This window comes from Phascolarctos cinereus, unplaced genomic scaffold (genome assembly GCF_003287225.1).
Source record: "Phascolarctos cinereus isolate Bilbo 61053 unplaced genomic scaffold, phaCin_HiC Scaffold_4;HRSCAF=312, whole genome shotgun sequence".
NCBI lineage: Eukaryota > Metazoa > Chordata > Mammalia > Diprotodontia > Phascolarctidae > Phascolarctos > Phascolarctos cinereus.
Window position 1 is genome coordinate 511,576,078 of NW_027555847.1, and position 26,508 is coordinate 511,602,585.

At 41.0% G+C, this 26,508-nt stretch overlaps 1 protein-coding gene across 12 annotated transcripts in view; it reads right to left on the bottom strand.

Moving 5' to 3' along the window:
• The window catches only part of L3MBTL4 (L3MBTL histone methyl-lysine binding protein 4), a 483,848-nt gene that overhangs the window by 19,071 nt on the left and 438,269 nt on the right, over positions 1-26,508 (bottom strand). For all 12 annotated transcript variants that reach the window (XM_078153507.1, XM_020974982.2, XM_078153506.1 and 9 more), the window contains one exon: positions 120-289. In XM_078153507.1, coding sequence (XP_078009633.1) covers positions 120-289 — 170 coding nt within the window. The remainder of the gene's footprint in view (positions 1-119; positions 290-26,508) is intronic.

A 26,508-nucleotide genomic window follows, 5' to 3' on the forward strand; every position in this document is an offset into this window, starting at 1 on the left:
ATCATTTTATCAGGCATAAAAGGACATGAACATGAAAGCCATTTTAAATGCCACAGTTCTCATTTAGCCACTGTCCCTCAAAAAAGCTTCAAAACAAAGAAAGGAAATAGATTTCTCACCTCATCAACAGTCCAACTGGCTACTTCACTTGCCTGGATATCAGCCACGCCTGGAAGAAGCTTGCAGTGCTGTTCCCTGCACAGTGGAAGGTCTCGGGAGGGGTGGCTTGACATGGCAGACAGGAAAACTGACTGGTGGAGGGCCAGTTGTGTATTTTCAGTAGAGTATTCTGGGGGGCGAAAAAGTAGTGCTTTATGGAACCACTTTATTCAACCTAACTTAACAAATCTTAATAATCCCAATTTACAGCATTTACCATGTGGTAGGCACTGTGCTAAGTGCTTTAGAATTATTATCTCATTTGATCTTCACAACAACCCTGGGAGGTAGGTGTTATGATAAGTTCCATTTTATAGACAAAAAAAAATGAGGCATGAAGAGGTTAAGTGACATCTCTGGGGTCACACAGCTAGGAAGTGTCTGAGGCCACACTTGAACTCAGGTTTTCCTGACTCTAGGTCCAGCGTTCTATCCACTGAGTCACCCAGCTGCCCACTGTCTACAGAGTTCATTGTGCTATGTGCAGTGGAAGAGAACAATGTTTAGAAGAGCAAGGTCCATGCATTCTTGGAGCGTATAGTTCAGGCCAAATCTGCTATGATGAATGGCTATTATATTTAATCATGTCATTATAATGAATAATAATCATGTTACTACAATGAATAATAATCGTAATAACAATCCTCCAATAAGGTGCTTGGAAGTGATCCTGGGCTTTCAGAAGCTATTGTCACCTGTGTGTCCCTGGACTATGGGCTCTAGCAGGAGCAAGTACAGGCCACGCATCACAGTGACTGTATATTGTTTGTAAGTCAGCTTCATTAGGATTGGGCAGGAACACCACCAGAAGAAGCTGGTCCTCAGGAGAAGATTTTTAGCTACAGTAATCATCAAACAGTCTGTTCTGGTACAGAGGATCTGAGATCTAAATATGTAGATCCTCTTCTTTTCCTCAATAGAGCTTAAAAAAACACGTTTTTGTTCTCTGTACCTCTCCTCTGATGACTATTGCTGTACACTGTAGTTCTTCTGACATCTCAGAATCTCAGAAGACATTCATTTCAACCCTTACCTGGATGATGTTGATGATGATGATGATGATGATGATAATAATAATAATAATAATAACTAGCATTTATAACTCATTGAACCTCATGACAACCCTATGAAGTAGGGTCTTGCAGAATGTGAACTCTGGCCTTCCTGATCCCTAGTCATTTACTCTACAAACAGTACCAAAGATCATCTAGTCTTTGCTTAAAGCTGTCCAGTGAGGGGGAATCTCCTTCTACCTCCTCCTGCCCATTCCATCTTTGGATAGTTCTAGTTGTTAGGAAGACTTTGCTTAGAGCAAGTCTACGTTTCCCTCTTCATAATTTCCACTCATTGCTCCCTGTTCTGCCCTCCAAGGCAAAGTCACTATTTATCCTGCATTTTCAAAGAAGAGCAGGGACACCACGGGGTGATGTCTTGATTCATGGGTGAATCAGATTTAAGTGAAACAGAGTTGGACAAAGTTGGTCAGCCTCACTCTCTCTTTCATAGCCATCAAAGTCCAGTGGCAGGAAAAAAGTCAAGATGACTGGCAATGACTTGGGATGCAGTAGATGACCTTGGTATTCTCTATGTCTGACCAAGCTCTAAGGGCTTCAGCCACCTTGGAACAAAATGTTCTCATTCGCCCATTTTACCAGGTGAAGTTTGGGGTGGACACCAAAGGGCCTGAGGCCCAGCAGTTATCTTCAATCTGGTTTAGCCCATCTGCCAAGATGGTTTACTGGGGTATGGCCACAGTGCATGCTACAGCTTCCTGGAGTTGCAGGTGAGAACCAGGTCACAGGTGGACATCAAAGGTAGGTGAGCAGCCCTGAAAAGAGCTTGGCAAGCCCTCACCAGAGGTGTTGGTCCTCTCTGAACAGCCCATATACCAAGGCCATGCAGAAGAGAGCTAATCTCTCTTCCATATTACAACATTTCAAATACCTGAATATAGTAATGTCACCACTAATTCCTGTCTTCTCCAGACTAAATATCCCCAGGTTCCTTCCTGTAATCCTCATACAACACAATCTCAAAGCCCTTTATCAGCCTAACTGTCCTTTGAATACTATGTGATGTCCCTTTAAAAATGTGAACTGAAAACACTACAATTTTCAGACACAGTCTGACCAGAGCAGAATATTGTAAGAATATCACTTTTCTAGAACTGGACACCTATGCCTGTCTGAATGGAATCTATGATTTCCTTCTTTTTAAGTTTTATTGTTGTGTATTGTTCTTATGTTACAAACATTTGCAGATTACTCCCACATTTGTAACAAAGCAAAATAATAATACATGACCTTCTGAAAGAGCATACAACATTTTATATCTGTAGCACTGCTCCACCCCCAGATCTCTCTCTTTTTTTAATGAACAGAAATCTCTTTCCTCTTCCTCCACTCTCCATGATATTGGGGGGAAAAAAAAGAAGAGAAAAACAAAATTATTATAACAAATAGGCATAGTTAAGCAAAACACATTTCCTCAATGGTTATATAAAAATACATACATACACACATACATACACATACATATACACGTACATGTACACAATCATACATAACTCTGCACCCTAAACTAATCATCTCTTTGTCGTGGAGAATGTGTTTCACGCTCTGGAATACTCGGTCATGTCCTCTGGAATCATGAATTGTCATTGTACTGACGATAGTTCTTACAATTTTTAAAGTTGTTTGCTTTTACAGTGTTATTATTGTATAAATACAAGCAGAACTCCCAGCTCTGCTCATTTCACTCTTTATCAGTTTACAAACATCCTCAAGAGGATTCATTTTTATAATACTGATGTTATAGTATGAATGGTTCTCCTGGTTCTGCTCCTTTTGCTCTGCATCAATTCATACTAGTCTTTTTACAGCTCTTTGAAATCATGTATTTCCTTGCTCCTTACAGCACAATAATACTCCACTTTCACATATCACAACATTCTTCAATAGAGAGAAATCCCCTTAGCTTCCATTTTTTCTTATCACCACAAATAGAGCTGCAATATTTCTGCACATACAGGATCTTTTCCTCTTTCTTTGATCTCTCTGATATAGCCTAAGAGTTCATTAGTTTTCTAGACTATCTTATTACATTGGTGATTCATACTGAGCTTGAAGCCTACTAAAACCCTAGATCTTATTTTCACATGAACTGCTGCCTGGCCAATCTTCTATATCCTTGTACTTATGAATTTTTTTAAAAAGTTAAATGTAAGACTACATATTTCTCAAATTTCCCCTTATTAGAATTAATAATAAAGGTTTAGGCAACTTTATTCTCTTTTCCCTGTGTTACACTCTCCTAATAACAGAATTCCCTTCTGCCTCTTCATGTGGTCTTTCTTCATTTTTACAGTGAAGTCGTTTCTTGAGTTTGAAGGGAATGCTTTGTTACTAGTGTGAAGGCATTTCTCTCTCATACCATCATGGTGGGCCTGATGCTGAAGTAATAAAAAAAAGTCTGACATTTATATAAAGCTTTAAGGTTTACAAATATGGTTTCATTTGATCCTCAAAACAGTACCATGGTATAGGTAGTATAAATATTAGTATAGTAATTTCACAGATAAGAAAACTCTGAGAGATTAGATGGCCCCCCAACTTCACATGGTAAATGGCAGAGCCAGAATTCAAGCCTGGGTATTCTGATTCTAAGTCTTGTTTTATTTTCACTGTATTATGCTGCTTTCAAATCATTACAAATTCTCACACATATACAAATACAAAAATAATCATAATATAAAATAACATGTACATTACAGAGGTTCCAAACAAAGTGCTATGTGGGAGACATGGGGAAAAGACAGCATTATAAGACCATAGGGTATAGGCCTAATAGGAACTTGAAAGATCATCTAATCCAACCCTCACAAACTTTCTAGATGAGGAAACAGGCTGAAAGGATTAAGCTTGCTGGGGATAATAGCAGAAACTCAGACACACCAGGGATTTTCAATGGATTAGTCAAAGGCAATTGATAAGCAGCATTAACTAATTGTCAAGAAGGAAGACATCTTATCCTAGCTAACTGGCATTCATTGATCTGCTGGAAATTCTACTTTTGAAGAGTTGGATCAGTAAAGATAGCTGGGTCTGAGGATGCCAAGTTGGATAAATGGGATTAGAGAGAAAGAAAGATGGTTTTACAGGTATCATAAGGGTAGAAAGGGAATTTTAAAACCTTACAAAATGGGGGACTTTCCACACGCAGGGAGGTTTGTGCATAGACTAATGGTTAATTATGAAGGCTCAGGGGAGAAAAGATTAAATGATGGTGAATGAGCATGTCATAGGGCAAAGAAAAAGATGAGGGTATACTTGTTTGTGGTTAGGAATGGTGCTCAAGGTTATCTGCATCCTTACAGAGATGACTAATGTTGAGTTGGGCATGGACTTTGTGTCACCTCATTCTGTCAATAAATGATAAATGAAGCTGTGTCAAATGCTTGCACTGTGAGGTACCCAAGTTATTCTGAATCCTTGCCCCTCCCCAACCCCCAAGAGCAGATAGATCTAATAAAGTGATTTGTCCAAAGGCACATAGACAGTAAAAGAAGAATCAAGGTAGGATCAAGGGAAGCTTCCTAAAGGAAGGATGATTTATGTGTGGCTCTGAAGGATGGATAAGGAATTCAGCGTGTATGTGTGTGTGTGTGTGAGAGAGAGAGAGAGAGAGACAGACAGACAGACAGACAAAGGTGGTAGATCATTCTAGCATAGGCAATAATGTTAACAAAAGCATGGGAGGTAGGAAAGTACAGTGCATGCATGAAGAATGGAAAGTAGTTCCATAACATATGTGGATAAGGCTATTAAGGCAGGTTAAGTCTATGTTATGGAAGGGTCTTTAAACTGCTAAGTAAAGTTAAAGCAAAAGAACTTTAGTAGTGAATATGAGTCAGTCAAGCATTGATTAAATTCCTACTATGGGCCAGGCCCTGTGCTAAGAGTTACAGATACCAAAAAAGGTAAAAGACAGTACTTGCTCCCAAGGAACTCACAGTCTAATGAGAGATAAAACATATAAACAATTCTGTATAAACAAGAAATAGACACACACACACACATATTGATTATTTACAGATTATCTTGTGTGTGTGGTAGGTTTCTTGCAAAAGGTCGGATTTTAGCTGCTATTTGAAAAAAGACAGGGAAGTTAGAAGGTGGAGATAAAGAGAGAGAGAGTGTGCTCCAGGTACGTGGGACAGCAACTAAAAATTCCCAGAATTGGGAGATTGAGTATCTAGTTAGTTTAAGGAAAAGCAAGGAGGCTAGTGCCACTGGATTGCAGAGTATGGGGGTGGGATTAGGGAGTAAGAACATTGGAAAGGCAGGAAGGGACAAGGTTATGGAGGGGGTTAAAAGTAAAACAGGGTATATTATTTGATCCTGGGGGCAAGAAGGAGCTACTAGAATTGACCTAATGGGGGAAGAGGTGACATGGTCAATCTTTCACATTAGAAAGATGAATTTGACAGATGAGTGGAGGATGGACTGCAAATGGGAGAGAACTGAGGCAGGGAAAATGAGCAGGTTATTGCAACAGTCCAGGCAGAGTGATGTTGGTGGTGTTGGTGGAGGATCTGAAATGGTGAGGTAGTGGTGTTAGAGGAGAGAAGTTGCCATATTAGAGAGATATTGTGAAGGCAGAAATGACAGATCTTGGCAACTGACTGGATACGGAGGTAGGAGTGAGAGGGTGAGGAGGCAAGGATGACTCCTGGATTGTGAGCCTGAGTCACTGGAAGGCTGTTAACACTTTCCATAGTAACAGGTAGGTTAGGAAGAGTGGAGGGTTTGGGGAAAAAGACAAAGAATTCACTTTTGATACACTAAGTTCAAGATTGTACAAGACATCCAGTTTGAAATGTCCAATAGGCAGTTGGAGATGCAAGAGAATGGAAAGGGTCAGAGAAGAGGCTGCTTTTAGTTGCATCCCACTTTTTGTGAACCCCATGGACAAGTCCATGGAGTCATCTTGGCAAATATACTGGAGTAATTTCCCATTCCCTTCTCCAGTGTGCCCCATTTTAAAGACAAGCAGCTAAGGCAAACAGAAGTTAAGTGACTTGCCCAAGGTCACACAGCTAATAAGCATCTCAGTCTGGATTTGAACTCAGATCTTCCTGACTCTAAGCCTGGTGCTCTTTCTACCACACCATCTAGAAAGGTTAGGGCTAAGCAAATAAATATGAGAACCATCTGCATAGAGATGATAGTTGAACCCACAGGAGCTGATCAGATCACCAAGTTAAACAGTGTAGAAGGAGAAGAGGGCCCCAGGCAAGGCTTACCTCACCCCCACCCCTCATTAGCAGGTGAGATGTGGAAGACTATGCAGAAAAGAAGACTGAGTAGGAACAGTCAGACAGGTAGGAGGAGAATCAGGAGACAGCAATAGCAAGAAAACCTAGAGGGAAGAGAGCATCAAGGAGAAGGTGACTGACAGGGTCAAAGGCTACAGAAAAGTCAAGAAGGATGAAGACGGAGAAAGGACCATTAGATGTCGGAAGAGATCACTGGAAACTTTGGAGAGAGCAGCTTTGGTGGCTCGATGAGGTCAGAGGTTGGACTGCAGAGAGTAGTCAAAAAAACACTTATTAAGCATTTAGGATACAAATACAAAAAAAAAGGATCCATACCCTCAAGGAGCTTACACTCTAATGGAAGAAAACAATAGACAAGGGAAACTGAAGAGTGGGGTGAGAGGAGGGAAGGTACTCAAAACAGGGGCATGGTGAAGTCTTAGGAGTGTAGCTGGTGGGAAAGGAAGAGTTAAGAAGGGAGTGACAAGAAAGGAAGTGGAGGCATCAATTGCTGGAAGCCCCACCTGAGAGCTTAGCTAGAAAAGACAGAAGAGGTATAAGATGACAGGTAGCAGGAACAAACAGATCAAGTGAGGGTTTTTTTGGAGAAGAGAGAAAAATGGTTGTGTTTGTAGGCCAGTAGATGGGAGGATCTGAAGACAGTGAGAAAACTGGGATGATAGAGGAGGTAATCTGCTGGAAAAGATGGATTAAACAGGATTACTTGTGCGTGGAGAGGGGTTGGCCTTGCCAAGGAGAAAGGCCCCCTCTTTTAGTGAGAGAGGAGTGAAGGAGGTATATAATAGTGGTAGCCAGAGTGGAAATGTGAACTATGACTCCAAGGAAGAATGTAAACTACCTTCAGGAAATGTAAAAAGCAAAAGAAGCTCCAACTCTCACACAGGAAAACTTGCACACAACCCTGGGCCATCCCTGGCACAACGCCTTCTTTGTTCTGTTTCTATATCATACCTGGCCTGACCTGGGGCTGGCGCAATAATCCACGATGTTACTTTGTCCTGCTGCTGTCCAGGATGACTGTTCTCTAAGTGAGTAAACTCTCCCAATTAAGCCTAATAAAACCTATTAATAATCAAGTTGACATATATGATTCAAGAGAATCCCAAAGAACTAATGAAGCATACTATCTGCCTCCAGAGAAAGAACTGATGCTGTCTGAATACAGACTGAAGCATGCTATTTTTCACCTTCTTTCTTTCATTTTTTTCCCCCAAGTCTTCTTGTATGAAATGACTACTATGGAAATATTTTACATGACTGCACATATATAAACTATATTAGATTGCTTACTGTCCCTGGAAGGGGGGAGGGGATGGAGGGACAGAATTTGGAACTCAGAACGTTTTTTTAAAATGTTAAAAATTGTTTTGACATGTAATTTGAGGAAAAATCAAATATATGAAAAATAATTTTTAAAAAATCAACCTGGGCCCCTCTTTCTTCAGTGTCTCTATATTCTCTTGCAGGGCACACCACTCTATGGCATAATTAGGGCAGGACAGAACTGTCTCCTTACAGGAGAAGAAGGTGGCAGAAGACATTTTCATGATGTGAGATTAAGAGGAGGGGAAAAGAAAAAGCTCTCAGCAAATGGCCTTGATTTTTTCAGGGAAATATGAGGCAAGTTTTTCAGCTGAGAGGGTGGGGGGCAGGTGAGTCATGGGAGGTATTAAGAGGGATGAAATATTTTGGAAGAGATGCAGCAGTAAGACAGTGAGTCAATTAGGGAGGATTAAAAAGACTGCCCTGTCACAGTGAATGTCCAGTTGAGACCACAAAACATAAATTTGTAGAGAACCAGTCAACACAGTTTTATGATTTTCTCCAGCTTTGTTCATCAGGGAATTTTAACTGGAGGAATGGGTGATAGGGTCAGATCTTTGATAAGAAAAACAGACCTTGCAGCAATATGAAGGATGGAAGTAGAAGGAGTGTGGGTGGAAAGGTAATAGTCCAGGTGGGTAGTAATGAGGGCTTATATTAGGGTGACTGCTGGGGTAACAGAGAAGATGGAGCAGATAAAGTTAATAAGCATTTATTTAAGTACTTACTACGTACACGTAAGCCATAACTTGGAGAAGCTTCCATTTTAATTGGGGAAGACAATACATAAAATGGACCTGAAAGAAGGGTGGATGGGAGCATTACCCACACAGGGGCATGGTGGTAAAGTCCAGTCGGTAGAGAAATGAAGGATGGCTGGCCTAGCCTTTCTTCAAAATGGAGGTTGCAAGAGGAACTCTCCAGTGGGAGAAGGGAATTGTGGGAGTAGATGAACCCTTCAGGGTGAGAAGACCACAGGGTTGAAGGGAAATTCCAGGGTGAGAAGGCAATTGAGTCATGAAGACAAAATTAGAGAGTCAGAAGAGAGGAATTTTAGGGAGAGTGTCTCCTCTCTCCTACAGACACCACAAGCCCTTCACTTAGCTTGAGTATTACTTCTGTACTTACAGAAATATACATTCTCTCTCTCCCTCTTTCTCCATACATACACATATACATATATAGATACACAAGTATATATCTAAGTATATTCTTTCTCACTCTCTCTCTCTCCCTCTCCTGGACTGCCCATTCAAATCCCATTTCTATTATCCCTTCATGTCTATGGGACAACTACACCTGGATGTTCCTCCAAAACAAATTCAACATGTGAAAAATTGAGATGTGGGGGTAGAAGTAACAGGACTAGATGACCAATGGATGTGAGGGAAGAATGGAGAAGAGTCCATATCAAGGTTTTGAAAACAGGAAACTCAGTGAGTGGTGGCAACACTGACTGAAAGAGTGAGTCAGAAGAAGGCACAGGGTTGGGGAATAAGTTTTGGGAGAGATGAGTTCAGTTTCTGACATGATGAATTTGTTATGGAAGGACATCTGGGTGTAGCTGTCCAAGTGCAAGTGCAGGCAGGTAGAGATATGGATCTAGGCCTGGGAAGGACAGCTCAGCCTAGGGATATATAGGAGCCAGCTGCACCAAAGTGACATTCAAGCTGTGGGAATGGGTGGGATGTCTATGAGAGAGGGTGAAGAGGAGAGACTCTCCACAGATAATACGTCAGTGCTATTAGAGTCTCTTTCCTTTTTCGCTTCTGGGTCTGATAGACATCCAAACCCCCAGGTGATTACACAGGATACTGGCTGGTAGAAATGCTGGAACATCTGGATTTGTAGCTGCAGCTGGTAAGTTTCCTCCCAAGAAGGACATTATGCAAAGTTCCACTGATGGCAGCTGTCAATCCGTGGCCAGCTCCACAGATGATACATTTGATTTTTCATGTAGTTTCATCTGAATCTCCTATGAACTCACAGCATCACAGACAAAACAAGATTACCATCCTGCTGAGAGTGTTCGGCCTCTCCTCAGCCCCCTACTTGCATTACATTTGTTTATGTATACAGTCATCCCTTCCACATCACGACTTTCCTCATCCCGGCTTTGATGTGTGGGGGGTTGGCGTAAGAAATTAAATGAGTATTTTTCGGAGTTTTGCAGAAGCTGCAGACAACATGCAAAGGCCCACAGATGACACAAAGCCTACGACCAAATACTTAACCCAAATTTTACAATAAGGTACCGTAAACACCCCACGAAAGAAAAAAAAAATCAAACTCCTTCTCTGGTAATGAAGGAAGGGCCAAGACATTTTACACGTATTTTCCAGATCATGGGAGCGCCACACACCTAATCCCCTCGACATGGAAGGGTAACTGTATGTCATATTTCTCCTTCTCCCCCAACACCAGTAATAAACTCTTTAAGGGCAGAGACTAGCCTTAATTTATCTCTGCATCCCCAGGGACTAGCATTATCCCTTGCATGTAGTAGAGATCTAGTACATGTTTGCTGAATTGACTCAAAACGAGAGGTTGGCCCTGGAAAAAGGTCATGTTTGCTTTCACCTTGAATGCAGTTATACCCATCTATAATGGCTCCCTGCTACCTACAGGATCAAATATAATACCTTACTACAATATATATGTATATAACAATATCTTATTATAACATAGGCATATTATATTATTATATATAATTATAATATTATATATTATTGTGCTATATATAATAACATTATTATATTACATGTAATATTATATATTATTATAATATTGTATATTATAAAGTATTATATTTGATCCTGGAGGTAATAGGGAGCCAGTATAGATGGAGGACAACTATAGATCAACTATAGCCACTACAGATCAAAGCCCTTTATAACCTGGCCCCTCCCTGTACTTTTTTGTTGTTAAGTTGTTCAGTCGTATATGATTCTTTGTGAGCCCATGGACCATACTGTCCATGGGGTTTTCTTGGCAAAGATACTGGAGTGGTTTGCTATTTTCTTCTCCTGTGGATTAAGGCAAAGAGAGGTCAAGTGACTTGCGTAGGGTCATACAACCAGTAAGTGTCTGAGGTTATATTTGAACTGAGGTCTTCCTGACTCCAGGCCCAGTGCTCTATCTACTGAGCCGCAGATTTCCCACCCCTGTACTGAGCCATCTAGCTGTCTCCAAGGCAAACAGAGACTAAGTGACTTGCTTAAGGTCACCTAGCTAGTAAGTGTCTGAAGCCAAATTTGAACTCAGGTCTTCCTGACTCCAGACCGCCTCCACCTCCCTGCATATCTAGGCTAATTACACTTTTCTCCCTTCCACGTATTCTGTGATCCGGTGACACTGCCCCCTGGCTGTTCCTCATGTATGACACTTTCTTCTGACTGCACATTCACCGGCTGTCCTTTAGCCTAGAATATTCCTTCTCCTCCTCTCCACCTCACAGCTTCCCTGACTACTTTCAAGCTTCATTTAAAATCCCACCACCTGCAAGAAAACTTTCTTGAGGTGCCACCCACCCCTCCCCCCAGCACCTTCCCACTATTATCTCCAATTTATTAAAGACCTATCTATCTTGTTTGTACAGTTAATTGCATGCTGTCTCCCTCATTAGACTATAAGCTCCTGAAGAGCAGGGATTGTTTTTTTGTATCACTTTATATCCCCAGCATTTAGCACTACTGACTGGATCGGATTTGCTGTGCAAAAGCTGAGAGATAGGGGTTGTTCTTTTTGGAGTGAAGGCTTAGGGTTTATGACAAATCTAAGACAGACTATTCTATATGGTGATGATTATTTACATGTAGAAGGTTGGATATCATCACTGCTCAGCAGACCTTTGCTTTGACCTGGTGAGCTTGATGTCCTGTTCAAAGGGCATATTAGCTTTTTCGATTGGGCGGTCTGGCTTTAAAGAGGTTTAGATTCTACCCATGTCACCTCCTATCTCCTCCACAGTCTAAGAGCCTGAGTTATATGGGGATGACCAAGTCAGATAGTGAGACCAGATAAGGAATAAAAACATTATGGAGGTGGCAGGAGAGCCAATGTGCTTACAACAAAAAGGAATTTATTTTAACGTAATTTCATCATACGTTAGTAAAATTGTTGGTATTTTAAAGACTCTTAAGAGAAAAACTACAAAAGCAAACTAAAAATCTACTTTTGCTAATGCAAATGATAGATTAAGTAAGCAGTAGCCACGTAATTTAAAACCTATTATAATGGTCTGTATTTTCCTAACTGGTCCTGAAAATATGAAGCATCTATTATGCAAATATTATACCCTTAAATTAATCACCATTTTTAGCTGATGAGCCTGACCCACAGTTTACATAACCCCTTCCACTGCCAATACCCATTAGTAATCACAAGGTTTGAAACTACAAATGAACCCGTCAATCATGTGGCCTCTCTATAAAGCACTTTGAGTATAACGTGGCCAAGATGTCTCAGGAATATTTACTAATGCTCCCTGTCTATGCAGATAACAAGACAGCAAAATTGCTGGCTGTACCCGAATTCTCATGCTTCAGCTGCAGGCAGCAGCAGCAAATTCATCTTTAAATGCTGATTTGTCCAACATTGACCTTTTTAGTATGTAAATAGGTTATCTCTCTCGGTGTAGTTCAACTAACAGAAAGTAAGAGGCTGCAGGTTCTGAAGGAAAACTTCTTATTTCCTCCCAAGAGCCAGGATGTTTACAAATGTGAGTGCTCACTAATGAAGTTGTCAGGTTGGGCCATGAGTATATATAAAACACTTACTCCCACCCTACACCAGGGTCAACCTGCAAAAGAGTTGGGTGGCCAGAGGAAGACAGGAACCAGGGAGGATTATAGCTAGGAAGTCATACACTGTGAGACATTAAGCCAAGGACAAAGCCTAGCTTTAGCCTGGCAAGAAAAACAAAACAAAACAGTTTGTCAGTCAATTGTCTATTCCTATATAAATAACAGAGGCTTTAAAAAGGAAATAAAAATTGGTTGTTTTTTTTTTCTTATATCTCTCTCCCCAATTCCCACAGACCCACGCTGGCCATGTATAGGTTTAAACTTCTTAGGAACTTTAGAATCTATGATAACTGGATCTAAGCCCCTATAGGTATAATACAGGCATAATTCAATGTTATGGGAGTATGTATAAGTGGTCACAAGCATAGTGCCTGTCAGCTATCTGCATTTCAGTAACAGCCAAGTGGCCAGACCTTGCCAAATTATTGTTAGATTTAGAATAGTTGTGAATACAAGGAAGGTTGAAGGTACGGGTTAAAATGTATTAAAAAAAAATGAAATAAAACACTGCATTCCCAAATGAACAGCTCTCTCATGCCACAGTTTTCTTGAGAGCCAATGTGCTGCTTTGTGTTATGTGGCATATATTCAGAAATATATCCTAAATATGGAATTAGGTCTTTTCACATCAGTGTATGGCAAAGTACCCATTAATCTGGTTACCTAAGATTTCAGGACAGACACTTAAGATAATCCTGGTGGTAAAAAGGTCCTTTTATAGTTTATAGTTCTTGCCTCATTCTATTTTTTTTTTTGCTGGCATCCATACTTTTATGCCACGTTAATATGTTGATCAAAGGGACAATTTGGTATAGCAGACAAAGTCTCCTAGTAAATCAAACTATTTGGTTGAAGGAAGTATCATCTAGACTTCTCCAAGACTGAAAAAAGCTTCCTAATCATATGGGAGTACATAAGGTTTATGGTGAATAGATTCTTATTTGCTGTAGCGAGAGTGCAGTGGGTGTCAGGGAGAAATAATGCTAATAAAAGAAAAGAGGTTTTATTTGTCCAACTAAAAAGACATGCCCTGAGCTGGGAGTGTGGGGTGGAGGAAAGACAAGGCCAAAATTAGTTATATCTTGTAACAGAGCAACATATTATAAGATCAGTCTTAATGTCAGACATTGAAAGCTTGAAAGTTGTATTGTATGTACATACAACACATTTATAAGCCACAGGTCCATTTTATAGGAACACACTTTCACAGATTTAGAACTGGAAGGGATGTTAGACACCACCTAAAATGATTCTTTCATTTACAGATGGGGAAACTGAGACCCAGCCTTATCATACATAACTAGGGAGGGAGGAACACACATGTTTCCATTGTGTTTATTCTTCCTGGTGAAGGACCAGTAGATTTTGTCATGGACTCCGGTTGCTTGTACTCCCTTTCAAGTTCAGTATAGTCCAGTCAAACAGGCCTCTGATTGCCCTGCATACATGATCCTCCATTTCCTGTCTCTGCCTGTTCATGTGCTGTGCCCGGGGTCCCTTTTATCATCTCCCCATCACTTAGAATCCCTAGTTTCTTCCAAGACTCACTTCATCGGCCACCTCTTCCACGAAGCATTTCTTGAATCTCCTGAGCTGTTAATGTCCTTACACCTTCAAATCACCCTGTATCTGCTTTCCATATTCCTTGCATCTACCTGTATATACTATCTGCCCCCAAAGAATGTAATCTTCCTGAGGGCAAAGCCCATTTCACTTTTGTTTTTGGATTTCTAGGGCTCAGTACTGCCTGGCGCATCGATTGCTGATTACTTGGTTGACTGATTCTCCAATTCACAGAGAGAGCTGGGAAACTGACTTCCAAGTATGTTCTCTTTCCCTTACTCTACACTGCTTTGAGAGGGATGTACATATCCTGCTTTTTTAAAGCCAGTTCCTGAGGCAAGAGTTTAAAACAACCAACTTATAAGCCTCTCAATTAAATTGCGAGGTTATGAACCAATTTTATCTTACATGGTGCTCTTAGCTCCACATGACCTAGCATAATAAAAACAACACTGATAATAACATGATGCTTTAAAGTTTGTAAAGCACTTTAACATATGTGATCTCATGTTTTTTGATCACAACAACTCTGTGGGTATTATTATCATCATTTTGTAAATGAGGAAATTAAATATCAGTATTTTCCCATGTTTACCCAATACATAAAAAGGCTGATCCAGTGGACAAAGCTGTTGGGCCTAGAATCAGGAAGACATGAGTTAAAATCTGCCCTCAGGCTGTGTGATCCTGGGCAAGTCACTTGATTTATGTCTGCTTCAATTTCCTCATATATAAAAGAGGAATAATAATAGGACCTATCTACCAAGGTTGTTGTAAGAATCAAATGAGATTTGTAAAGTGCTTTGCAACCCTTAGAGTACTATGTAAAGGTTAGTTATTGTGATGATGATGTGTAAGAGATCAATGAATAAATGTAAAAGGTCGAACCTGAACCCATGTCTCTCAATACCAAGTCCAGCCTGCTTTCTACTAGACCACGAATGCTGTGTATGCATTAGCATCTCATTATAGATACCACTGATGGATTGATAACAGAAACACAGGGGGCCCATGTGTGGCTATGGCTACTGCTCTTGGCACCCAGTTTCACCAAACCAAGAGGTTTGGATTGAAGCACACTAAAGCATGAAAGAAGGTGCCATGTTAGAAATACAACTCAGCCATGTAGTAAGAGGGATAACTTTATCGAGAGCACAATTAAGTACTTCATCTATGAGGTTACAAACCCTTCAGAAAACAGCCAAGAATAATTTAGTACTTTAGAAATATCTCTCCTTTTGAGAGGGCTGATTGTTTTAATTAACAAAAATGTTCTTTATATTAGGGGAAAAAATAATCATGAAACATATATTTAAGCCAGATTTTGCTTCTTCTACCAGCAAAGTATGATGAAAAGGAATAAAGATATCTCCATTTCTACACTGGCCCTTTCATGTACCCCCCCACCCCCTGTCAAAAAAACCAAAACAAAACTAGGCATACAGTTACACTAAATCAGCTGAATACCATTTGAGAATGCATATGTTGGGAGAATTCCCCTCTCCCCCCATTTCCCCAACACTGTGATTTCTTCATAGGCATCTTGCCTTTGTTTATTATAATTAAGTTTTTAATGATTTCTGTCAAGGTGCCCAGAGGCTTTCAGGCAGGGGGACCTATCAAGGTTTCTGTTGCCAGCATGGCCTTTGCAAAAGTGCATTCCCTCAGCACTTGAGACAAAGCTCCAAAGGAGCTCCGGACTGGTCAAAGCACAAAGAGCCTTAGTCATACACTCTACATCTTTAAAGAGACACTCTGAATATTGCGGGGAGGGCAGAAAAGAGTTGTCTTCAAACACATTTTTAAGTCTTTACCTTTCTTGCTGAGCCAATTACATGTTGAAATCTGCCTGCGGGTCCCTGATGAGAGGGAGAAATAATTAATCAATCTTCAATTGCAAGTGAGGTTACAAAGGTCCAAAAGCAAAAAGTTGTCTCTCTTATATGGTGAAAATAATATAACCTAGCTAAAGGTGTCTCTTCTCAATTGTAAACCAAAATTGTAAAAAAAAAAAAGATTATCATAGGGAGCAGAGGAAAAGTAAACCAATCAACCCAAAATCCTTCTCTTTTGATTTCTCTCCTACTGCCCAATTTCGTATAGAAATTCCTTAAAGATTCTTTAAAAAAAAAAAAGACTTTGCTATGCAGCACCTGTGAAATCATATGGGTGATATGTCAAGGGCTTCACATGTTTTCAAACACATCAAAAAAGATATCCATCTGCAACACAAATAGCATCTTTCCCCCCCTCTATTGCGTCCTTCCTCTTCTCTATAACAAAGGGGAATAATAAAAATGACCTCACAGCATCTCTCTCATATGATCCTAATCCTTTTCTCTACTCACACATCTATTACTTAAGTTCAGGCCCTCATTACCTCTCCCCTAGAATATCGGGATGGCCTCCAAATTGCCCTTCCTCTCTCAAATCTCTCCCTCCCCAGGCCATCATACACACAGCCGCCAAAAGATTTTTCCTTAAATTTCAGTCTGACCATCTCAACTCACCTACTCAATCAGCTCCAGTGACTCCCTATTGCCCTTAGGACAAAATTGAAACTTCTCTGTTTAGTTTTTAAAGACCTTACCATCTGGCCCTAACCTACCTTTCTAGCATCATTGGATACCACTTTCCCACTGGCAGCCTGCAATCCAGCCAAATTGGCTTTCTCTGCTTCTCATGCACCAAGACCTCATTTCCGGTCTTCATGTCTTGGCACTGATTGCCCTCCATTCTTGGAATGTGCTCCCTCCTTCATCTCTGCTTCACAGAATCCTTCTCCTTTCAAGATACAGCCAGAACACTACTCTCTACATGAAGCCTTTCCTGACAACTCCCACCACCTCAATGCTAGCACCTCCACGTTCAGGAGACCTTGAACTCAACAACTTTGTGTTTATTTCAGCATATTTGTCTACATGATTCTTCTCTCCCCCGTTAGAATGTAATCTTATGAATAAGGATTGTTTCCATTTTTGTAATGGCATTCCCATCACTTAGTAAAGTACCTGACTGATTGCTCACAGGGTTATAGATTTAGAACCGGAAGGGACCTTAGACTTGATGTAATCTTTTATGATAAAGGTGAGGATACTAAGGGCTCCAGATGGAAAAATGATAAACACTATGATAAACTGCATCTTCGTTCACCTGGGGATGGCCCTGCTACCACGATGGTTTCCGTGTTTTCCAATTAAATTCACAGTTTTTTGGCTTCTTTCAATTCGTCCTGGTGTTCACCATTCTCCTGGTTCTTCTGCTATGCTTCCCTTCAAACAAAGAGGAAATGAGAGGCACAAGGGAGCTATCTAGTATGCTGGAGGATCTTTATCTGCTTCTCTTTATGAGTCTGTTTTCCCCAGCTTGGAAATCCAAGCTCCTCCAGAGCAATAATTTATTTGTCTATGTTGAATGCTTGGCACATCATGGACACTTCCTAAACGCCAAGTGATACCATCACCAAAACACAGAGCACCATTTGTTTGCTATGCTCACCCAGCATCTCTTTTCTCCCATTTATTCTGCATTCATACATTTATATCTGCCGAGTGCTTTATAATCATAGCTATTAGTCATTCCTCACAACAAGACTTTCTCCTCTCAGTCCCTTTTATTCAAATGTGGGAAATGAAAACGCAGAGAAGAAGGAGATTGGTCCAAGTCTATCCAGTGAACCAGTATGAGGGGAAGAAAGAGAACGAGAATTTGGCTTGGCTGGTCGATTGCTTGGCCTGCTGTCTCCGTCTGAAGTCAAGTTCTGTGCTGCTTTATGCAGGAAGGAGCCAGGGGACCGAGAGAGAAGCAGCAACGTTCTGGTATACCTACCCTCCCTAGGAGCTCCTGGAGAGCTGGCAGGGATGAAAACTTGCTGTTATTATTCATGTAATAGCTCTTGTTTTCTAAATGCTGTCTCCCTGGGGAAGAAGACCAGTGCCCATTCATTTTAAATGACAAATAAGCCACATGCTCAAACTGCAGTGAGCAGACTAGAATCAGAGCTGGCGTAAGAAGTCAAGGAATCAATTCATTGAAGGCAGAGATTAGTTCATTTTTTCTTTGTTTTCTTAGTGCCTGGAACGTGGTGTTGTTGTTCAGTCATTTCAGTTGTGTGTTACTCTTTATGAAGCCTTTTGGGGTTTTCTTGGTAAAAATACTGAAATGGTTTGCCATTCCCTACTCCATTTTGCAGATGAGGAAATCGAAGCAGACAGGGTTAAGTGACTTGTCTGGGTTCACACAGCTAGTAAGTATCTGAGGTCAAAAACTGAACTCAGGTCTTTTAGACTGCACGCTCTATCCGCTGCACTACCCACTGCACTGCCTCTAGGAATGCTGTGATTTTAGAAATCTGGTGAAAATTTAAAGGAACTAGCTGATAGGGAAAAGCAACGCCAGATGGCAACTATTTATCTGACTGGTCCCTTCTCTCACTCTCCTTCATCAAGCCCCCTGTACATGGATTTACCCCAGACCTCTGTCCAGGGTCCTTTCTCTTCTCTTTCTACATGGCAGCTAAGTCATTTCTTCAGCTATTATGGATTTAACTCTCAACCTGATGCAGAAGACTTCACAATCTACATATCTAGTCCTCTTCTCTCTTCTGAGTTCCAGTCCTCTATCTCCAATTGTTGGGGCACTTAGGTGATACCGCATGCAGAGTGCCAGGTAGAGTCAGGAAGATTCCAGCCCCAGACACTTATTAGCTGCAAGTCGCTTAACTTCTGTTTTCCTTAATCCACTGGAGAAGGAAATGGCAAACCACTCCAGGATCTTTGCCAGGAAAACTCCATGGGCAGTGTGGACACTACTGAACAATAACATATTTCATATTTACATATCTGTGTACTCTTCCCCCTCCTTCACCAACAGAATGCACACTCCTTGAGGACAGGTCCTATTTCAAGAGGGAGTGAAATCATAGCCGCACCTCCTAATCCTAACCTCTGTGCCTAGCACAGGATTTGGTGCACAGTGCAATGTAAGGTCCTGGAGGACAGGGACTGTTTCACTATGTCCCTGTTGCCAATAACTAACCGCTCACTGAATAAAACTGGATTGAGTAGTCTAAGGCTCCGGCTTTATATGACGCAACGTACTAGGCAGTGCAAAGTTTTTGCATATTTTTGAATTTCTAAGATTTCTAATAACATAGCAGACACCACTTGGAATCAGAACTCCACTTTGCAAGTTACCTCTCCTGAACCTACTTAATTCATGAATTACTAACGGAGCTTGATGAGCAGTTGTGAGCTCTCTAAGTGGAGCAAATGATTTAGTCACAGGAGAATCAGACAGAAACTCCTGTTTAGCATTCTGAAGCTCTTAACTGGTCCTTTCACTGCTCCTTATACATATCACTCCATCTCCTATCTCTGTGCAAAAGCTCAGGCTATTTTCACAGTCTTGAATCCACTCCATCCTCACCTCCAAATTCCTTCCTCAAATCCCTTGCTTTCCTGAAGTCTCTACTCACATGCCATCTTCGACATGAAGTATTTTCTGATTCCCGCTCACCAGCTATTAGTCGTCTCTCCACTCCCCAATAGAACGTAAGCCTCCTGACGGCAGGGATTGCTTCTCTTTTTGTTTTTGCATCCTGTGGGCCTAGCACAGACCTGGCACATAGCAAATGCATATTGACTGTACCGTGTTTAGCATGCACTCTGTGATGTCTCAGTAGCACTCTTCACTGGAAGAGATCTGAGGATTCTGAACATGACAGCATCCATTTGAGAGTCAGACACTCCTCCTAGACCCAGGCAGCAAGCAACAGTCCACTCTAAATTAGTTACCAGCCTCTCAACAAAAGACTTGTGCGCAACATAGTTTCAGTTCCCTAAAGAAGAACTGCCTTGTGCTATAAGATCTGCTCCACACAGTAGGGGATGCCATTAATTACCCTTTTTTTGATTGAATACTGCAACAGTCACCCAGCATGTCTCTTTCATGCTCCACAAGGCTATTTCCTTTCATTTGCAAAGGTGACACTGTAATTTAATGAATACTCACATCAACTTGACTGGAGTGAGCAAGAGAGTACCTCTTCACAGAGATGTTTTTCCTCCAATGAATGATCCCTAGTCTTTCAGGAGCAGATTGGAACAACTTTAGAGGAGAACAGAAGGAAAACAGAAAGCAGAAACATCTGTGGCTCTGCATGAACCAACAAACTCCTGAACTTTGGAAGTAACCTCTTATACCCCCTGCAAACCAAGTCAAAGAAAGCTGGGGCAAAGGGTGAGCACAGGAAACACTTCTCTTTTGCCAAAAAACATGTGAGCTTTATGAGTCCATAGCTGTGATCTGTGACTGGTATGACTCAACCTAGGATTTTCCCATTCTGAAAAGCTTATGCAGGGTCTAAATTTGCCTTTCTTTGAGTCCCTAGCACCTACACAGGGGCCTCACTAGGAGTAAGCATTTAATAAATAGTTAATTGATTGATCACACCATCATTTAAATAAATTAGGTCACGATAAATAACCTGTCAGACCTAGATGGGACAGCTGAAATGAAAATGGATGTAAACCTCACTGTTAAACTGACAGATTAACAATAGCTAATAACAGGTAGCATTTTAAAGTTTGCAAAACACTTTACATGTCATTCCATTTCACTTGATGAGCCCATTGGCTCTGCTACATTAAATTCTCAGCTCTACTTGTCCAGTCCTAACTCAGACTCCAGTCTTACATTTCCAGCTCCCTAACAGACATCTTGAACCAGATGTCTCCTTTTTATTGTTAGGTCATTTTTAAGTGTTTGACTCTCCATGACCCCATTTGGGTTTTCCTGGCAGAGATACTGGAGTGGTTTGCCATTCCCTTCTCCAGCTCATTTTACAGATGAGGAAACTGAGGCAAATAGGGTTAAGTGATTTGTCACAGAGCTAGTAACTGTGTGAGGCTGGATTTGAACTCATGAAGATGTATGTCTTCATGATTCTAAGCCCAGTGATCTATCCACTGTGCTACCTAGCTGCCCTTGGATGTCTCTTAGATGTCTTCAAATCAACACTTCCAAAACTGATTTATTTCCCCTTCTTCCAACCATTCCATCTTCCTAACTTCCCTATTACTGTCAAAAGTAACACCATCCTCCTACTCCCCAACGCTGATAATTTAAGTGTCATCCTCAACTCCTCATTTTCATCCCCATATCCAATCAACTATTGTTTTGTGGTTTCTACATTCTCTTTCTTTCTTTCTTTCTTTCTTTCTTTCTTTCTTTCTTTCTTTCTTTCTTTCTTTCTTTCTTTCTTTCTTTCTTTCTTTCTTTCTTTCTTTCTTTCTTTCTTTCTTTCTTTCTTTCTTTCTTTCGGCAATTGGGGTTAAGTGACTTTCCCAGAGTCATACAGCTAGTAAGCATCAAGTGATCAAGTGATCTGAGGCCGGACTGAACTCAGATCCTCTTGACTCCAGAGCTGGTGCTCTATCCACTGCTCCACCTAGCTGCCCCAGTTTCTACATTCTTATCTTTTGAATTCTCCCTTCTCCTCTGACACCACCACCACTCTAGTGCAGGACCTCATTACCTCACTCCTGGACTATTACAACAGTCTGCTGGTTGGTTTCCCGGCCTCATCTCTCCCCAATTCAGTCTATCTTCCACTCATGTCAGCCCCCGATTCATTAAATTCTACCGGCTCCCCACTACCTCCAGAATCAAACAGAAAATCCTCTGTGTGGCTTTTAAAGCCACATAACTGGCCCCTACCTACCATTTCTGTCTGCTCATACCTGATCCCCCTCTATCAACTCTGTGATCCAATGACTGTCATCCTTGTTTGTCATACAAAATACATCCCCCAACTCTAAGCATTTTCACTGGCTATCTCCCAAGACTAACTCCCTCCTTTCTCGTTTCCACCTCCTGGCTTCCTGTAAGTTTTAGCTAAAAGCCCACCTTCTACAAAAAGGTTTTCCTTTTTCTCCTTAATCTTAGTACTTAACCTCTGAGATTATCTCCAAGTTATCTTGCACATATCTTGTTGTACATATTTGTTTGCTTGTCTTCTCCATCACTGGACTGTGAACTTCTGGCTCACAGGTACTGTTTTTTTGCCTTTCTTTGTATCCCCAACTCTTAACATAGTCTCTGGCACATTGTAAGTGCTTCATACTTGTGGACTAATAGTCTAGCCCTGTAACCCTGGGAAAGTCATTTAACCTCTCTCAAGCTCAGTTTTATCATGAGTAAATGGAGGTAACAATACCATCTACAAAAAAAAAAAGTAGCTGGTAGGTGTTTTGACAGGATCAGAACTCAAGTCTTTCTAAGTCTATCACTTTATTTGCTCTACCAGGTATCAACCTCTTTCAAATTAAAAACGGAAAATCTTTTGACCTTTCCTAAGTTTGGGGGCTCTTCCTGAGAGGCAGCATTTGTAGAGCAAAACAAGGTTTAAGTTTTCATCTCCCCCCTGCTCGCTAACCAGCTGTGTAAATATGGACAAGTCACATAGGTTCTCTAAGCCTATTTTCTCCTCTCTTAAAACGAGGATAATACTCAATCTGGTGACCTCACTTGGTTTTTGGGAAGCTTAAGTGAGAAAATACATGATGATACACGTACGCTGTAAAATGCTCCAATGTCCAATGTCGGTCATTGGTATTGATTGGGAGGTGGGAGGAATGGGTGCGTTACTTTATTTCTTGGTTCTTTAGTTTCTCCATCTGAAAAATGGGAGTGATAACACCTATACTATCTACCTCTACTTCACAGGGTTGTTATGGGGAAAGCATTGTCCAAAACTTAAAAGGGTCATAGAAATGAACTGCTGCTGTTGTCATTGTAGGATTAGCAGGATAATCTACTTAGGGATGAAAGGGACCTTTGTTATTGCTGCTGGGGAGTCATGCCCTACTCATGGTCAGTGGACCACGGTGTGCATGGTTTTTCCTTGGCAAAGATACTGGACTAGTTTGCCACTTCCTTCTCCAGATGATTAAGGCATATAGGGACAATAAGCAACTTGCTTAGGCTCACACAGCTAATAAGCGTCTCAGGCTGGTTTTGAACTCAGGTCTTCCTGACTCCAGGCCCAGTGCTCTATCCACTGAGCCACCTAGCTGCCTCCTTACAGGAAACATCTGTTCTAATTCCCTTATTTTGTAGATGAGGAGCTATGGTCCAGAGATTAAGTGACTTATCCAAGGGGCACAGAAGTAGAAATGGAATGCAGGTCTGACCAACAACGATCACTCTTTGAACTGTAGTTTACCCAAGAATGGGCATAACCTGAGGTTTATGTGGGTCAGCATAACTCAAAAACTGGACAGCAATTCAGGCCGAAGTGGCCTTGTTGGACCTGTCTTGGTCTGGACTTGCATCTCTGGTGCTAGTCAGGGAATAGATGCTTCACTTTGGAGAAATAAGGAGATTAGGAAAACTTTAATGGAATATTTCCCCCTCTACTCTTCTTTTCTTTGCCCTTTAGCAATTGATGCTTATGAAATATTAAATATATAACACTCCCATCCTACCATTTCTGGATTTCATAGTTTCCTTGATTAATAGCTGGAAGGCATCTAGTGAACGCCCTCATTTTGCAGATGAGGGCACCGAGGCCCATAAGGGAAGAGTGACTTGCTAAAGGTCATGGAAGTAATAAGAAGCAGAACTAAGATCCAGACCCCGTTTCTCTGACTCCACATCCAATGCTTTTCCCTCTGTACCACTTTGACCCAAATGAACTGGTCAGTCAATCAATCAACATTTATTAAGTGCTATGTGCTAAGTGCTAGGGGCACAAAAAAAAAAGAGGTAAAAGACAGTCCCTTTCCTCAAAGAGCTTACAATTTAGTAGAGACAGAATGAGAAATTTTGGGATAGATATAGATGGATTCTCACTACAAAAAGAGGCTTACACATCCTGCTAGAAGGGGATGGGGCCAAAATATCTTGTGGGTAGCACATCCTTTTCTGATTTCCAAAAGAGAAATATTGAGAAATCAGGGAGAGGGAGTATACCAGACCACTAAGTGAAGAGTGAAACTTGGCCTGGGTAGGTAATGTCTGGGATCAGAGATTACATTTAGATACTACATAACTAAACTTCTGGTTTCTTTCCTGAACCTCTAGAATACATGTGCCCTGTGGTCTTCTACCTGGGGCCTGTATATTCTTGATTTAAAAACAAAACACAACAAAGCAACTCTAAGCTGCAGAAATGACAGCACCAGCCATAAACCCTGGCACCCCTCCTGGCAGGCGGAAGAAAGCATCTGCCTTCAGAGAGCTCCTAGTGCCAAGCTCAGCATCTGTGCGGCTTCTGGTGGCCCAGCTCTTCAGCTGATGAGAACGTGTACAAATGCTGATCTTTGGCAAAGAAATCTGCCTCTTGCCTTGGCAAGGAGAGACAGCACAGAAGTTAACTCTGTGGAGGTGCCAGGGTCTGCCCTCATGGAGGTGCTGACATTTTCACAGATATAAATTAAAAAAAAAACAGCTAGAGTTTTCGGGGCCTCCAGGAAACCAAGCATCCTGAGTGTCTTCTTTCCAAGTGTCTCAGAAATCACTGGCCTTTGTCCCCAGGATCACCTGGTTATATTAGACTATCTGGAATGGTTTCTTTATTGTTGCTGCTGTTTTCGGTTCTAAAATGGATTTCAGTAAAAGAGAAAATCTTAGAAGCAAGGATATTCCAAAGATGCTTGGAAAGGCATGTCTTTGGGTCATGATTCCTGAATGATGCTGACCTGGGCAGAGCCAGATGCTGCATTTCCTTATTTCTGAAACATGACTCCGTGCTAGGGGATGTTCCTTCATGATTTCTATGGTAGTTCTTCCTCTAGAACTTGCAAAATACACAGGCTGACTCCTGTTTACATATTTGTTGTTATTCCTGAGTGCCGGCAATTCAATCAAGAAGCCAGTAGAAAGAAGTTTCCTGGTTAAGGGTTATACAAATTTCAACTACTTTTCCTGCTTTTCAGTTAGAAAGAAAACCAAAGAAGAGCCCCACAAAGCCTCATTGTTAAAAAGATTTTAAACTTACTGGCTTCTCTTTTATCATTCTACCCCTAAATCTAAAATAATGGGAACAAACCACATTGCTAGGTACCTGACCTGCTTAGGGACCTGCCCACCCAGGCCAGGTTTCACTCCTCACTTAGTGGTCTCATATGTCTCCTCTCTCCCTGATTTTCAAATATTTCTCTTTTGGAAACCAGTAAAAACATGTGCCACCCACAGGATGTTTTGGCTTCAGTGACTTCCTCTTTTCAGCCACCCATAAGTCACTTCCCTTGGTTTCACATGTTTGGTAATGAGAGAGAACCTGGTAGGTTGTGCCCATTGTAAATTATAAAAGGAAAGAATGGAAGTTAAATTTTTTTTTCTGGTTAAATTTATCAAAGGACAAATGGATGCTCTACAAGATTTGCTCTTGAATTAAGATAAAATATTCATGGAACATCAAATTTCCCTCTGAGACTCAAGTCTCATAAACAAAACAATACTGAACTATACAAAAGCTAGCATGCCCAATGATCTCCCTCTCCATTTAAAAGAGATATCCTATACTATCTATATGCACAGAAAATATACATTTAATCTACTCTAATTCATTGGCAAGGGGAGCTAGGTGCAGTGGATAGAATGGTGGGTTTGGAGCCAGAAAGACTTATCTTCTTGAGTGCATATCTGGCCTCAGACACTTGCTAGCTGGGAGATTCTGGGTAAGTCACTTAACACTGTTTGCCTCAGTTTCTTCATCTGTATAATTAGCTGGAGAATGAAATGGTGAAGCACCCTAATGTTTTTGCCAAGAAAACTCTAAACAGGATCACAAAGGCTCAGACATGACTGAAAAAGACTGAATAATTTATCAGCATTCAAGGAGATAGAGGCATTTCACTGTTGTTTTTGTTTTTAAGTAGAAAAATTTGAATTAAGAGAGGAGTTTTAGAAAGCAGATGCTATCTATAGACATGTAAACGTGTATGTACATATTACACACATATATAGCAGACACACAGGTTGGTCAGCCTAGTATTTTTTTTTAAAGGCTTTTGGCAGGTAGAAACCAAAATAAGCCCTGAGCACAATTCTTGCTCAGGTCACGTGCATTTTTTTTTGTGTGTGTGTGCATACATCCTAAGCATGCTACCTTATCCTTTTCACATTTTTCCTAACAAGTTTCTTGGAAGATTGCCTCCACCACTGAATTGTCTTCAATTAGCCTGGTTAGATTCTTGACACATTACAGAGCTGATTTTTTTTTTAAGGTCTGCTAAATAGCTGATGTGGGATGAGGATGTTCTGGGGGTAATTTCTGGCATGTTACTGATAAACACTGAATCGGCCTGAAGTATA